Below are 13,811 nucleotides of genomic sequence, written 5' to 3'. Positions count from 1 at the left end.
GTAGTCCTGACCCCCATCGTAAGCAAATGCTTCGAGAAGCTGGTCAGGGACTTCATCTGCTCTGCACTACCCGACTCACTGGACCCTCTACAGTTCGCATACCGCCACAACAGGTCCACTGATGATGCCATAGCCCTGACACTACACACTGCCCTGTCACACCTGGAGAAGAGAGACACGTATGTGAGGATGCTGTTTGTAGATTACAGCTCAGCATTCAATACCATCGTTCCCTCGAAGCTGGACAGGAAACTGCAGGATCTAGGACTGAGCAGCTCCCTCTGCAGCTGGATCCTTAGCTTCCTGTCTGACAGACGCCAGGTGGTCAGACTGGGCAGCATCACCTCATCCCCCATCACACTGAACACTGGTGCTCCACAGGGGTGTGTACTGAGCCCTCTCCTGTACTCACTCTACACCTACGACTGCACAGCCACTAACAGCTCCAACATCATTGTGAAGTTTGCGGACGACACTACAGTGGTGGGTCTTATCACCAACGGTGATGAGACAGCTTACAGGGAGGAGGTCAGCGCCCTGACCCACTGGTGTCAAGACAACCATCTCACCCTCAACGTCGCAAAGACAAAGGAGTTGATAGTGGACTTCCGGAGGTGCAGAGAAGTACACACCCCCATCACCATCAGCGGCGCTGCTGTGGAGAGAGTGAGCAGCTTCCGGTTCCTTGGAGTACATCTGGCTGAGGATCTTACGTGGTCAGGACACACAAACAAAACAGTGAAGAAGGCGCAGCAGCGCCTCTTCTTTCTCAGGAGACTGAAAAGATTCGGCATGAGCCCCCGCATCCTCAGGACCTTCTATCACTGTGCCATTGAGAGCATCCTCACTGGATGCATCACCACCTGGTATGGCAACAGCACCACCTACAACTGCAAAGCTCTCCAGAGAGTCGTGCGGTGCTCTGAACGGATAATTGGAGGTGAGCTTCCCTCCCTCCAAGACATCTACAGGAAGCGCTGCCTGAGGAAAGCGGGGAGGATCATCAAGGACTCCAGTCACCCCAGCCATAAACTGTTCAGACTGCTTCCATCAGGAAGGAGGTTCTGCAGCATCCGGTCCCGTACCAGCAGACTGAGAGACAGCTTCTTCCATCAGGCCATCAGACTGCTGAACACGTCATAGACACCTCAGCTTCACTACTGGAACTTTAACATTATGCACTCCATACTGTACAGTAATGCCACTGTTTTGCACATATTCAACTCTGTATATTTTATTTTATATATTTTATTTATTGTTTACTCTATTTAATTTGTAAAATATGTATACACACACACACACACACACACACACACACACACACGTAGAAAAATATTTAGTATACACATCCAGAAATGCATACACTATTATATATTGTACATATATTTATTAGTTTCAGATGTAGCCATTCTTGTATTTTGCTTGTTTACATTATTGTATTTTGCACAACTCTGTTGCTTGTGAAGCTCGCACACAAGAATTTCACTCACATGTGCTGTACCAATGTACCTGCACATGTGATGTGACAATAAAAGTGATTTGATTTGATTTGATTCGCAAACACAGCAGCAAGCCAGTTCTCCATTTCTCCGTTGCAAATGCAGCACCGAGTTGCCAGGTTCCCAGCGACTCAACCCTCCTTCACAAATTCTGCAGCTAACCTCGGCACCGGGTTGCCAGGTTCCTTCGTTCTCATACGCAAAAGCAGCAGCAAGCTTTTCGACCATCAGATTGCCAGTTTCTCAGCATAGCTTAAAAAAAAAAGTACTCCATCCCTCCGTAGCAAATGCAGCATGCTTTGGCACAGAGTTGCCAGGTTCTCAGCCACTCATTCCTCCTCTGCTAAACTCTGCAGCAAATGTAGGCACCGGGTTGCCAGGCTCCCAGCCTGTCATCCCTCCTTGGCTAAACTCTGCAGCATACGTCCACTCATCCCTCCTCTGCTAAACTCTGCAGCAAGCGTCGGCACAGAGTTGCCAGGTTCCCAGCCTCTCATCCCTGCTTCGCAAAATTCTGCAGCAAACCTAGGCACCGAGTTGCCAGGTTCCTTTATCCCTCATTCGCAAAAGCAGCAGCAAGCTTTTTGACCATGGGGTTTCCAGTTTCTCCGCATCGACAAAATAAATAAATAAAATTAAAAGGCACCGGGTTGCCAGGTTTTCCTTCACCCCTTCATAGCTTCCCTGAAATGCCAGTTTCTCAGCATCTATCATGGCAAAAAGCAGCAACGAATCCTTCTAGCCCAGGATACCAAGTTCTCATCTCTCATTTGCAAAATGGCCAGTTTCTCTGCATGAGGAAAAAAAAAAGGCACTGGGTTGCCAGGTTTTCCGCAGCCGCAAACCTTCTACCAATGCGTTGGCAGTTTCCGTTCCTCCATCCATCCTTCACGAATTTCAGCAACATGCTTTCGTGGCACCAGGATGCTAGGTCCTTCCCTCATGTCCAATCGCAGCAGCAAGTTTTTCTATGAACAAGTCGCCAGTTTCCCTTTCCCGTATCCTATATTGGCAAAATGCAGCAGCATGCTTTTGGTACCGGGATGCCAGGTTCTCTTCCTCTATCCCTCCTATGCAAGTACAGTAGCACAGTAGCAAGGTTTGGCACCGGGATGCCAGATTATCTTCCTCTATCCCTCCTATGCAAGTACAGTAGCAAGCTTTGGCACCGGGATGCCAGCTTCTCTTCCTATATCCCACCTTTGCAAATGCAATAGCAAAGAGATGCCTGGTTCTTCTTTATCCCTCATTCGCAAACTCAGCAGCAAGTTTTCTAACATAGAGTTGCCAGTTTCTCTGCATTTATCAAAGCAAAGCAGCAGTGAATCCTTCTAACGCTGGGATGCCAGCTTCTCCGCATCTAGCCCTCATATGCTAAGCGGCAGATGTTCCTTTCGGCACCAAAACGCCAGTCCTGTATTCCTCATTTGCAAATGCAGAAAACGCTCTTTGCACCGAGATGCCAGGTTCCGTTCCCTAAGCAGCTTACCCTTCCATTACTGGATTGGCAGGTTCCGCCATCAATCACTTGCCAAAAAAACCCCAAAACATTCCTTTCATCAGGATGCCAGTTTCTCTGTTTCGTCCAGTCTTCCACAAGATGTAGCAGCAAACTGTTCCGGCACCGAGATGCCAGTTTCTCTGCCATCTTTCCTGCCTTCGCAAAGCACCGGCGAACCTTCATGGCACTGGGATGCCAGGTTCTGTCCTCTATCGCTCCTTTTAAGACATCCAAACTGCGACGTGCGCATAATTCTTCATGGCGTCCCTTCACGTCCCTTCATGTGCTTTTACGAGCATTATCTAGCATCCACTTTCAACACAATCATTCAAGAACCGCTCTCTAAGCTGGCTCAGGGTTTCTGACCACGTCTAAACAGCTTATCATCTCCCATGAAGTTCAGTGGACTCGCACTCTGCTCTCTGACGATTATGGGGGTCATTATTATTGAAGATGACTTATAACCTCTAATCAGTCTTTCAATTCATCAACCCTCCCCAAGCTGTTGCTGTCACTTCTGTTTATTTCAGAAATAAGTACAGTAGTTGTCACTACCTTATCTGAAGTAATTAACCAGCCAAGCACCCCTTCTCTATCTTCTACTCAAAGACAAGCTCACGCAAGGTTTGCGAACCATCAAGCCTCACCTCAAATCTCCATATCCAGCATACTTCTATGTCAGAGCTTCAGTTCAAAGTTGAGCCATGTCGCTACCTGATCGAGGGTTCCCCTCATTCATCTATTAAGATTTCCATTGTTCGCAATTACCTTTGATCTCTTCTCCTGCCATTCCTTCCACTCCATGGAATCCTCGACTACCTTACTGAGTGCTTTGCAGCTTCGCTAGCCTGCCACCAATTATTTTCCTCTTCTTTGGGTGGCGAGGTCACTCAGCGTTCACTCTCACCAAAATGTCTTGTATTAGGTAAAAAAAAATCTGCCATTTGGAACAAATGAAAATTCTCCAGTTTGAAGACGGACTGTCTAAAAGCAAGTTCCTACTGTATATCTCACTGAAATGTTACTCTGTAGCTGATTGTGCCTTGTTTTAACTGTAACGAGATACTTTGACTAGAAAAAAGACAAATGTACTTGGTAAGATTTGGAGTTTTTGCAGTGTGCCACCAGCTGTATGCCAAATTGTCTGGAATTTAGACTTTGAGTGTTTTAGAAAACGTAAGACAGAACCAGGAAGGGTTAAGAAAATGCGATTTGACCAAGCACATGGATATAGGGTGATGCAGAGTTGAAATGGATGCAAGAAGAAAATGTCACTGATAACCTGCAGTCCAGTTGGAGACAGTTAGTAGGAAAGCTGTTTATAATTGTAGGGACTTACAACATTAAGCCCTTAGTCTTAATGTCCTAGACACCTACCTGTCCAAATAAATGGCCTGAGAGATTAGACTAGAAATTTGAGTTTGTTAACACGGACTGGCCGGGAGAAGTATGAACTAGGGCTGGGCGATATGGCCTAAAATTCATATCTCGATATTCTTTAGCTGGATGGCGATATACAATATATCTCGATATTTTTGTTAAGCCATAAAGTAAGAACAAAAAGAGAGTTCTTAGTCAAAGCTGTGTCCCAGATGTCACACAGGCACTTTTATTAATATACAGCGTAGATGTACATGAAAAAATTACTCAAAAATAAATTGAGCATTTATTAAATAATAATTCTCCATAAATAAAATAAAACAATGTTGTTTTTGTGCATAACAAAAAAGCTCACAACTGTGCAGTCAAAATTTAAACTAACAGACGCTGAGCATAATAACAAAGACAGATTTCACAGCTGCTCTGTTCACAACTTCTACTGCGTGACTGACAGCCTGGAGTTTGAAATCCGCTTCGTAACCGTGACTCTGAACAGGTGCCATTTGTGGTCCTTTTTTTTTTTTTTTTTTTTTTTTTTTTTTGCCTGTCCCGTTTGGCTCTTTTGCATCAGAATTGTTGTCTAAAGGCAAAGAAAGATGCCCAACGGATTTACTTTACCAAACTGACCATCCCAGCCTTGCCATAATGGTCCATTTGATTCACCTTTTATTGTTTATTTTATTTTCACTTACTGAACATGGGACAGACTTGACTGGGGGAAAGAAGGGGAGAAAGAAAGAGGGAAAGAGAAACAGCTGAGAAGAGGGACGGGGGAGAAGGGCAAAAGACAAAAACCAACAGAACGGGCAGAGAAAAAAAATGCATATATCAATCACCTGGATCACCTGCTGAGAAAGAAAAAAAGAAAACAAGCAGAAGAGAACAAGAGTAATAGAATAAACAACATCACAATGATATATGGGAATATGACAGTAAATACTAAATGTTAAACATTATTGTGCAGCACATAAGATCAACAGCGCAAAGTGTGCTTTGAGGTAGGAGCCAAAAAGGGCGTAGTTTGTGGGTGTGATCACCCGTGTGTACACCTGTGAGCATGGACGCGCTTGTTTTTAAAAGGTTCCTTCATGTAATGATCTGCTAGAGGGTGTGGGGGGGCCACAGCCCCGTCCTCCAGGGCATGAAGCAGGTATGGAGGAGATCAAAACTCCAGACATCCAGAGGCCCCCAGAACACAAGAGACCAAGGAAGACCAACAGAGGGGCAGCCGCGCCACTGTCCCAGAAAGAGCTGAGGAGAGTCCCAGATGAGGGCTCACTCAGCAGCCGCGGAGCAGAAGCCAGGGGGAGTTGCAGTGACACGCCCGTGAGCTCCGCCGGCAGCCAGCCGTGCCTGAGTGACCGAGCCCCAGGCCGAGAGGCCGAGGGCACCCCACCTCCGAAGTGGCCCGAGCGAGCCCCAGTGAGCCGGTGTGTACCTGGACGCCCATCCCCGGACACAAAGAACCACCAACGCACCGATGTCTGAGGGAGTCCGCCACTGGCAGGGGAAGTGGTGGTGGGTGGAGCTAGGCCTCCAAACCTTGGAGGGCCTGAGATGTCCCCAGAGAGGTGGCGTCTGATACCCAACCTGACATATAGACACAGACATACAGGCACACACAGACACAAACATCCATTCCCACCCTCATGCTCTCATATGCACTTACTCCACACTCAACCAACGTGGAGACAGACATAAAGAGACGCTGTACACACGATCACACTCCCCAAGCGTACTCTACAAACCGGGTCTAGGTACCCTTGCCCCTGGAGGGGGGAACTGCACCCAGACCCATGTGGTGTTACCCTTTTCCCTGCGGTGGGGGGAGGCAGACCGCCCCGACTCCGCAGCAGCAGGGAGGCCCCACACTCCAGACCGCAGTCGGACGGCCAACTCCTCCTCCTGGCCCCCCCGCTCCAGCAGGTCGCAGAGAATGGGGGTGAGAGAAGACTCCAAACCTCCCTCCACCCGCTCATTGTAGTGTTGATGCATGTGTGTTCTAAGGTGCATTTAAAACCCAGGAGGGCATGGAGCTACCTGCCAGAGAGCAGCAGGTAAGCGCATAGCCCCTCCTGCTAGCCCTCAATGTCTACGTGTATTTAACCTTGAGAGGTGGGCAACGACGCCAGGGGTGGGGTGTACACCCTGATGGTAATTTGGAGTCCGTGTATCGTGCCCACCCCCAAGATCCTATATGTATGTGTAATGAGAGTGTGAGTAATGTGAATGTCTAAGTTGTGGTCCTTATAGACACACAGTACGGTAATATTACGTTGAAGCATAGTATGCATTACTCTGCAGGGCTCCTGACTACGGTAGCCGTAATGCTCCGACAATCCATCAAGCGGTGCAGCTTCGTAGCTTACCAAAGCATTTTTGACAGATTGCTGAGCGCCGTGTACCACATAAAATCGGTTCACGGTCAGTAAACACAACCAGAACTCATAGATAAGGCACACAGTCGATTTTTGAGAAAATGAAAGGATTTTAGTGCAAGGTTATAGTCCGAAAAATATGGTATACGAGTTTTGTAAGGTAGTTTGTTTCGAGGCAGGAGGCTGGAGACTTCGCAGTCTGGGATGCAGCACACAGTTTCACACACTCTTCATTTTGCTGTTGTAAATGGTGAAAATGCAAGTAATGCTAGCTGCATGGCATCAACATGTTAACGAGGTAACTGCTAATGCTAACCGCAACGCTAACGCGTTGACGCCGTGCAGCCCCACGCATGGGGCGATCCGCGGTAACTCATTAACGGAGATTTGTCGCGTTAATACAGTTATGCCATTAACATCATTTTAACGAGAGTAACGCTGCAGCACTAAAATAGTAAAATAGTAATCTCTACCGAGCAGCTCCTCTTTGATAGCTGCCGTGTCCGTCCTGTCGTTGCCTGCAGGTGAAGCGATGGGGGAGGGGGAGTTGTGTTCAGTGAAGGAGAGGCGAGACAGAGTAACGCAGCGTAGAGACAAAAGTGGACGAAAGAGAGGCAAACTTGTGGTTCCACAAGTATAGTAGACTATATCGATATAAACAATATTGTCACATCTTTTATCTCGTATAAAAATATATCGATATATTTAAAAACTCGATATATCGCCCAGTCCTAGTATGAACAGATCAGAAGCATATGGAGCCTGGATTTGGTGTTAAGTGGAGAAAATTCCAGCAAAAATTAGATGACTGCTATGTAGCATTAGAAAAGAGATGAATCATGGCTGTGTGTTCAGGGTAAGCTAAAGGGAATGGCACCAAGAGACAGTTGAAATCGGATTATTACCTTGCCGATATTTTGTTTCTTGTGCACACATTAAATACACATAGAAGGCCAGGGAAGGAGGAATTTGGGTGCCGTTGCTGAAGCTCTCACCCAAACTTGCCAACGGGAGTTGGAGTTGAGTTTTGCAGATGTGAAAACGGAAACAAGCTCTGGAAATTGTCTAATTGCGCAGTGCTGAGGCTAGAGCTCGTTTGGCATTGGTGAAGCGAGAACTGCTGGTTGGTAGAAGCCGGGCGTAATGTGGGATCAGTGAATTCTGCTTTTATACGAGTATTTCCAGGACGGCGAGGATGACGGAATCAGATTATGCTGCGGACAATCGAAATAATTGAAAGCAAGCAACGACATGAACGTGACAAGACGTGGACGATATTGGACAAAGGCATCTGCAAAGGAGAAGGATGTAGAATGAGAGAGATTTAAAGTAAGCGGCATTAATGCTGATTGTCCTGGAAAAGGTGATTGGACGAGACCAGTAATGACACAAACAGCTTGTCAGTGCGGGAAAGTGGGAGTGAGAAAGCTGAGATTTAGCCGGCAGCACCTGGGAGATGTCAGACCAAAGGTCTTTCTTATTGAACATATAAACTCTCTCAGTATGTGACAAAATTCTGATGTCAGTGAGTCTTATAGTTTACAGTCGATGTCATCGATCGTGTAGACTGATCTTCGCAGCGCTCGTCGTGGGCTGTCTGGTGTTTGTTTCGCTGCCTTTGTGAGGACACGGAGCAAACTGCCTCATCATAACCATTTAACCTTAAAACTCAGTCCTAATGCTGGAACCAATGAGAGCAAGCCAAAAGGCTCTTCTACAAAACATGATCACAGATGTGCACGATAGTTAGTTTATTTTTATCTAATCATAATTGTTCTCTTTGTTTTCTGGTTTCCTGTGATCGATGACGTCAGTCGCTCGCTCGTGTTTGGATGAGCTGATATCCATCATTTGTCCAAAGTTTGGTGAACACACGCAGCAACGACGCACACATGTTCACGGAGTCCTTTCAGCCTCCTTTTCAAAGCACCAAACGCTTTATTTGTATTATTTAATTTATATATAAACTCTCCAAACTGAATCTCCAAACGGTGATTCAGTTCATCTGGACGAAGCGTTTTGTGGGAGAAACGTTTCGTCATCATCAGGTGACTTCTTCAGTCTCAGCTGACTGCAGGCTTCAGTCTTATAAACAGCACATTGATTTACTTACCTGGATGATTGAGCATCAAGACATAACAAACTGAAGTAAAACTGTTGTGTAAATATTTTGTAAACAGTTCTAATCTCAGCCTCTGTCTCAACTGTGTTTACTTTGCATCTGCACGGCAACAACATTGTGATGACCTATAAATACTGACATAACAAAGAAGACATTGGTGCTGCGGTTGCATCAGCACTTATAGAAGCATTCAAACATTTATCCAGAGCTTTGCTGTTGAACTGAATATTTTCAGCTCAATTCGAACACTTGATGTGACGAGAACACAAAGCACACGCAGTGGGAGGTAGACGTGTGCACGCACACACACGCGCGCTGCATGTCCTCTCTGGTGTTTGGCACCAGCAAGCGTCCTAATAATTTACTTTATGAGGAACCTGCCAGAAAATATTAATATTTTCATTTAATGGGCTTAAAGCACAGTGCCTCAGGGGATTTAACAAATCTACTGCTGTTTTGAAAGGGTGCTGGGCAGTTTGGCACTTGGTGTGTGTGTGTGTGGGTGTGTTTTTGAGAAACTAGGCCTCTCAAGTGTTCAGTTACATTAGAATTTCAGAAGAAAACTGGATGAAAATTGTCCAAATCACTTAAAATAACAACAGTTTCTGTGAATGCGTTGATGTAAAACCTTCACCCAAGCGTCGACGCTGCAGTCCTCCACATGTTTATATGAACAAACAGCACCATGTGAAAGGAGTTTCCTATGGAGACAAAGTCACACAGAATTATCACCGCATCCTGCACCTCCCTCAGTGTGACAGCTTTTAAGCCTCTTACCTCCTGGTTTCTTTTTGTTTTTGGTTCTGTGGCTTTCAGACTCGTCTCATCAGCTCTGCTGTCACACAGAGCAGAAAGCTTCACTATAAACACTCTGATAAACCTGCTGTAGCCACCTGCAGACATGTTGAGACCAGCACATCTGTATACAGGAACATGACCAAATGACTCGTGTGTGGGATGTGTCCTGCTGTGAAATGGACGTAGCCACCACAGAGACGCCCAACAGTTGGCAAAGTCTTGACCTTTGCGTTCTCTCTGCGGCCGGTCCTACCATTTTATTTTCAGCCGTAAAACACTGATAGGGTATTGTTGTCACCCCTGCTACAGACGTACTACCAATCTTAGACAAGTTTGAATCCCAGTGACCTCGACATCAAGGTCAGAGGTAAAGTTCCTGAAGTTCTTGGGAATGCAGCGATTCATACCATGGCTGTATCAAACTGGGAGGCTGACAGGTAGCACTGGGGGCCACCAGTATGTCTGTCATACATGCACACACGTTCTGACTGGACTGCACAAGGTGTGCCCTATAAAGCATGCCTTGCTTTAATTGTCTCTCTGGTCACCAATGGGGACCATTACTCAAAAAACAAACATCAGACTGTTTTCACTTTATTTAACAATAAAGATATCAGGAAGGTTCCCCTGAGCTCACAGATCCTTCTCTCATGGACTTTGACACAGTGAGACTTCCTTTGTGCATCTCCTGCTAGTTTACCCATCCTACACCATCACCCCCAGCACTGGTGAATGGCAGTTTCTCCCATTCAGCTTTGCAGAGCCAGAACCACCAGGCTAGATGGGGAGTGTCTGTGCACAGTCATCGTCAGATCTCTACGGAGATGCTGAATCGGGTTCAAGTCTGGGCTCTGGCTGGGCCAGAACATTCACAGTGGTCCCTTTGGTATTTGCACTGTGTGCTCAGGGTCTGTTCTGCTGGAAGATGAAACTGAAGGTCCAGAGCGCTATGGAGCAGGTTATCATCGAGGATGTCTCCGTACGTGTTCATCTTTAAATAAATAAAGACTGTAACCTGACAGAATGTGGAACAAATGAAGGTCTGTTGATGTTTCTGGATGCAGGGCTCTAGACTAACTTTTTGCCATGGGTGTACCGGTACAAAAGTTAAGCGCACACAAATTTTCTAATAATTTATATAATATAATGTGTTTTCTGGATACACTGTGCTTTTTCAGCATTCAAAGATTGATGACACCGTGTCAGAGCACTGGCTATGAATTTCAGAAGGATCAGGCCTTAACAGAAAAGTTAGCAATAGTTCTTTTCCTATTACAGCTACATCCACGTCTGTCGTGCCTAGGCTGCTCACTAGGGCTGGGTATCATCACTGATTTCTAAAATCCATTCGATTCTGGTTTTCAAAGTCCCGATTCGATTCAACTTAGCCTCAGACAGTCAGAAATATTATAATTCTGATCATTTATCAGTACTGACTTCATCAGAATTGTGAACATCACAGCAGATGCCTTTGTGTGAAAGTAACTGAGAATAAAACAGAAAAACATGAAGGAGATTTTCCTGGTCTGGCTTTTTATAGCAGATAACCTTAAAAATATTCTACAATGTTCTGCATATAAAGTTTAAATTTCTTCAGTATTGAACAACAGAGAAAATAGGCTTTCTTGTCCGAGGTCATTTAAGTGAAAAAGAAAAAGACAGCAGCCACGGCGCTGTAAACAGCGGTAGACTGGTGGGTAATAAGCGAATGAATAATACAGAAAACAGAGATTGGAGACGGAAACTGTTCTTGAAGTACAGAGAGAGAGAGAGAGAGAGCTAGCTGTGCATGGAGTGTGATTTTAATAGTCGTGGAAGCAAAACAGCAAAATTCATGATGACATTGATCAAATGTGAAGCGCAGTTTGCTGCTTCTTTTGCTGCTGGCTCGGTGAATTTTGGCTGGAGAGACAAAACCTGCAGCTCAGAATCAGCGCAAAAAGACGTAATCACAGCGCGGACTGGACGCATCAGGATCGCTGAGCTCCGACAGCGTGTCCGTCTGCGGGCCGTCGGGCGAGAAAGCCGAGAAAGACAAAGCTGATTCTGATGCGTCGGGTCTGTGTTTACGTCTTTGTGTGGAGTCCGTTGTTACGAGTTCAAATATTGGGGATGGAGACAAGAGAAAAAACCACAATAACAACACTGGTCCGGCCGGGTTAAGTCAAACGATGATTTTAATAGTCACACGCGTGGGAGATGGACACTGTATGCAGACAGCCTCAGATCTCAAAATGGTGGAGCATTAATCAAACTCTTATAGCCTCTGGTGCCCCCACCTTATCATAAAAGCCTAAACATTCACATGCTTTCTCTCACACGGCGCCTAAGCTACGACCTTGGCTCCCCGTTTGTCTGCTCCTGCTGAGATGGGGCAGAAAACTCCAGCATGTTCTGTTCTCTTCTAATCAGACAAATAAGGCGATGAATCAGTTGAACTAATGCAATAGTTATCCGCTTCTTCTAATTCAGGAGAATAATGCAAACTAAAACTACATAATAATTCACAATCTTTAACTAGGGGTATAACATGGCATAAAATAATATTACAATTTAACACCGTGTACCTGCTCTCATCTGCTGTTTGGTTGTTGTTGAAATGGTTTTGTGAGCTTTAATCTGAGAATCTGGCGTTTCTGGCAAAACACAGTTCTATTTAAAAGTCGATTCAGGATTTAATGAATCGATATCGCTTTATTCAAGCTACTCACCTCCCACTTCCACCTGCACTTTCAACTGGACTACGGCCAATCAGAGAGGTCCCGCCCCTGACTATCTGATTGGTTTAGTGTGTCTGTTGTTGACCACAGGGAAGGTTGCAGGGGGGTTTTTTTGTTTGTTTTTTGCTACCCGAACAGTTGGTCGCACAGGTGCAACCAAATATTTTTTTTTTTAGTCGCACCACTGAAAAATTTGGTCGTATTTGCGACCAAATTGGTCGCACTCTAGAGCCCTGGGATGCATTGTGTACTTTAACAACAGATGTAGGTTTTAAGTGACTGTCTTAGGACCAGGGAGCTCCAAACATCTTTATATGCAGTCTGTGTTGGCAGCTAGAGCATGAAATGGTTAAAGAGCTGGGTATGTTTCTGAGGATCTGTAGCAGCTAAAGGAGTGGAGAGCGAGTGTTAATCTGACAGCAACACAGCTCCCGTGGCCTCCCTGTGGTGTTGGTAACTGTTTGACACTGAAAGTCAGAAATGTATATCTCAGCGTTTTCAGCTTGATGGACTTTCATCGTGGTCTAGTGGTCAGAGTAATTAAACAGTTAGCCTTTTGGGCTCCTGAAAATACAGCACTCGTATACACGATGAATTCTGCTGTATCACCAATGAGCTCAGAGGGATGATTGCTGCAGACGGGGCTGTGAGTCCTGTGAAGCTGTTATGTAATTGTCCTGGAACTGGGGTCGTGTTGGGGTTACTAATACGAATCGACGATTAGATTGGTTTTCTAAAGTGTGCGTGTCTTTCTAGGCTGACCTCCTTCGTGATGAAGTCCTTTGGTGGTGCACGGCCGTACATCTACGTGCAGCCCGAGCACATTACAGAAGCCTGGAGGTGGCTGTCTAAACACCAGCAGCCTGATGGCTGCATCAGATCAGTTGGAAAGCTCTTTCACAATGGCATGAAGGTAACAATCACTCTCTTTAAATGGAGCTTTCTTATCAGCAGCTGTTGGTGCTTTAAGTGTTCAGCTTTGGATAAATCTCTCCTGCAAGATAAAAGCACAAAATGAACTCTGTATTAGAAGTGATTTACATAGAAGTTTCAGAGGAGATGGCCTATAGCCTGCAGGCTACACGCGCACACACACGCACAGGAAATATCCTAAACTATCCAATGACTTTCCAGCTTCTCCTAAAGCACCACAGGCCTCATCAGCTGCATGTTTCAGGAGCCTAGCTTTGGTCTGCCTCTGATTTTTGGTGCACAGCAGACACATTTCAGTGTCTTCTGCACAGCAGTAGCAACGTTAGAAAACACAGTTCCAGTCTGGGCGTTTGGCACTGGTGGAAAACCAAAAGTTGAATCCTGTGACTGTAACAGCAGGTTACACAGCCCCTGCTGAGTGTTCGAGCTCTCGTGTCACTGGACATGCATGCGCTGCCTCGTGGAGCATCACACCGTTTA

The 13,811-nt window shown here is 45.7% G+C and overlaps 1 protein-coding gene across 1 annotated transcript in view; it reads left to right on the top strand.

The window, feature by feature from the left end:
• Window positions 1–13,811, top strand: part of a2m1 (alpha-2-macroglobulin 1) — a 65,221-nt gene that overhangs the window by 43,334 nt on the left and 8,076 nt on the right. The window contains exon 26 of the mRNA XM_086260499.1: window positions 13,155–13,311. Within this exon, the coding sequence (XP_086116625.1) occupies window positions 13,155–13,311 (157 nt within the window). The remainder of the gene's footprint in view (window positions 1–13,154; window positions 13,312–13,811) is intronic.

The sequence above is a fragment of the Aulonocara sp. 'chitande type north' Nkhata Bay genome, linkage group LG14, assembly GCF_057382095.1.
Source record: "Aulonocara sp. 'chitande type north' Nkhata Bay isolate Kocher_YH1m ecotype deep benthic linkage group LG14, A_spYH_male_GT1.1, whole genome shotgun sequence".
NCBI classification, from domain to species: Eukaryota; Metazoa; Chordata; class Actinopteri; order Cichliformes; family Cichlidae; genus Aulonocara; species Aulonocara sp. 'chitande type north' Nkhata Bay.
Note: the sequence above shows the minus strand (reverse complement) of the source record. Positions and strands in the feature narration are given on the sequence as shown.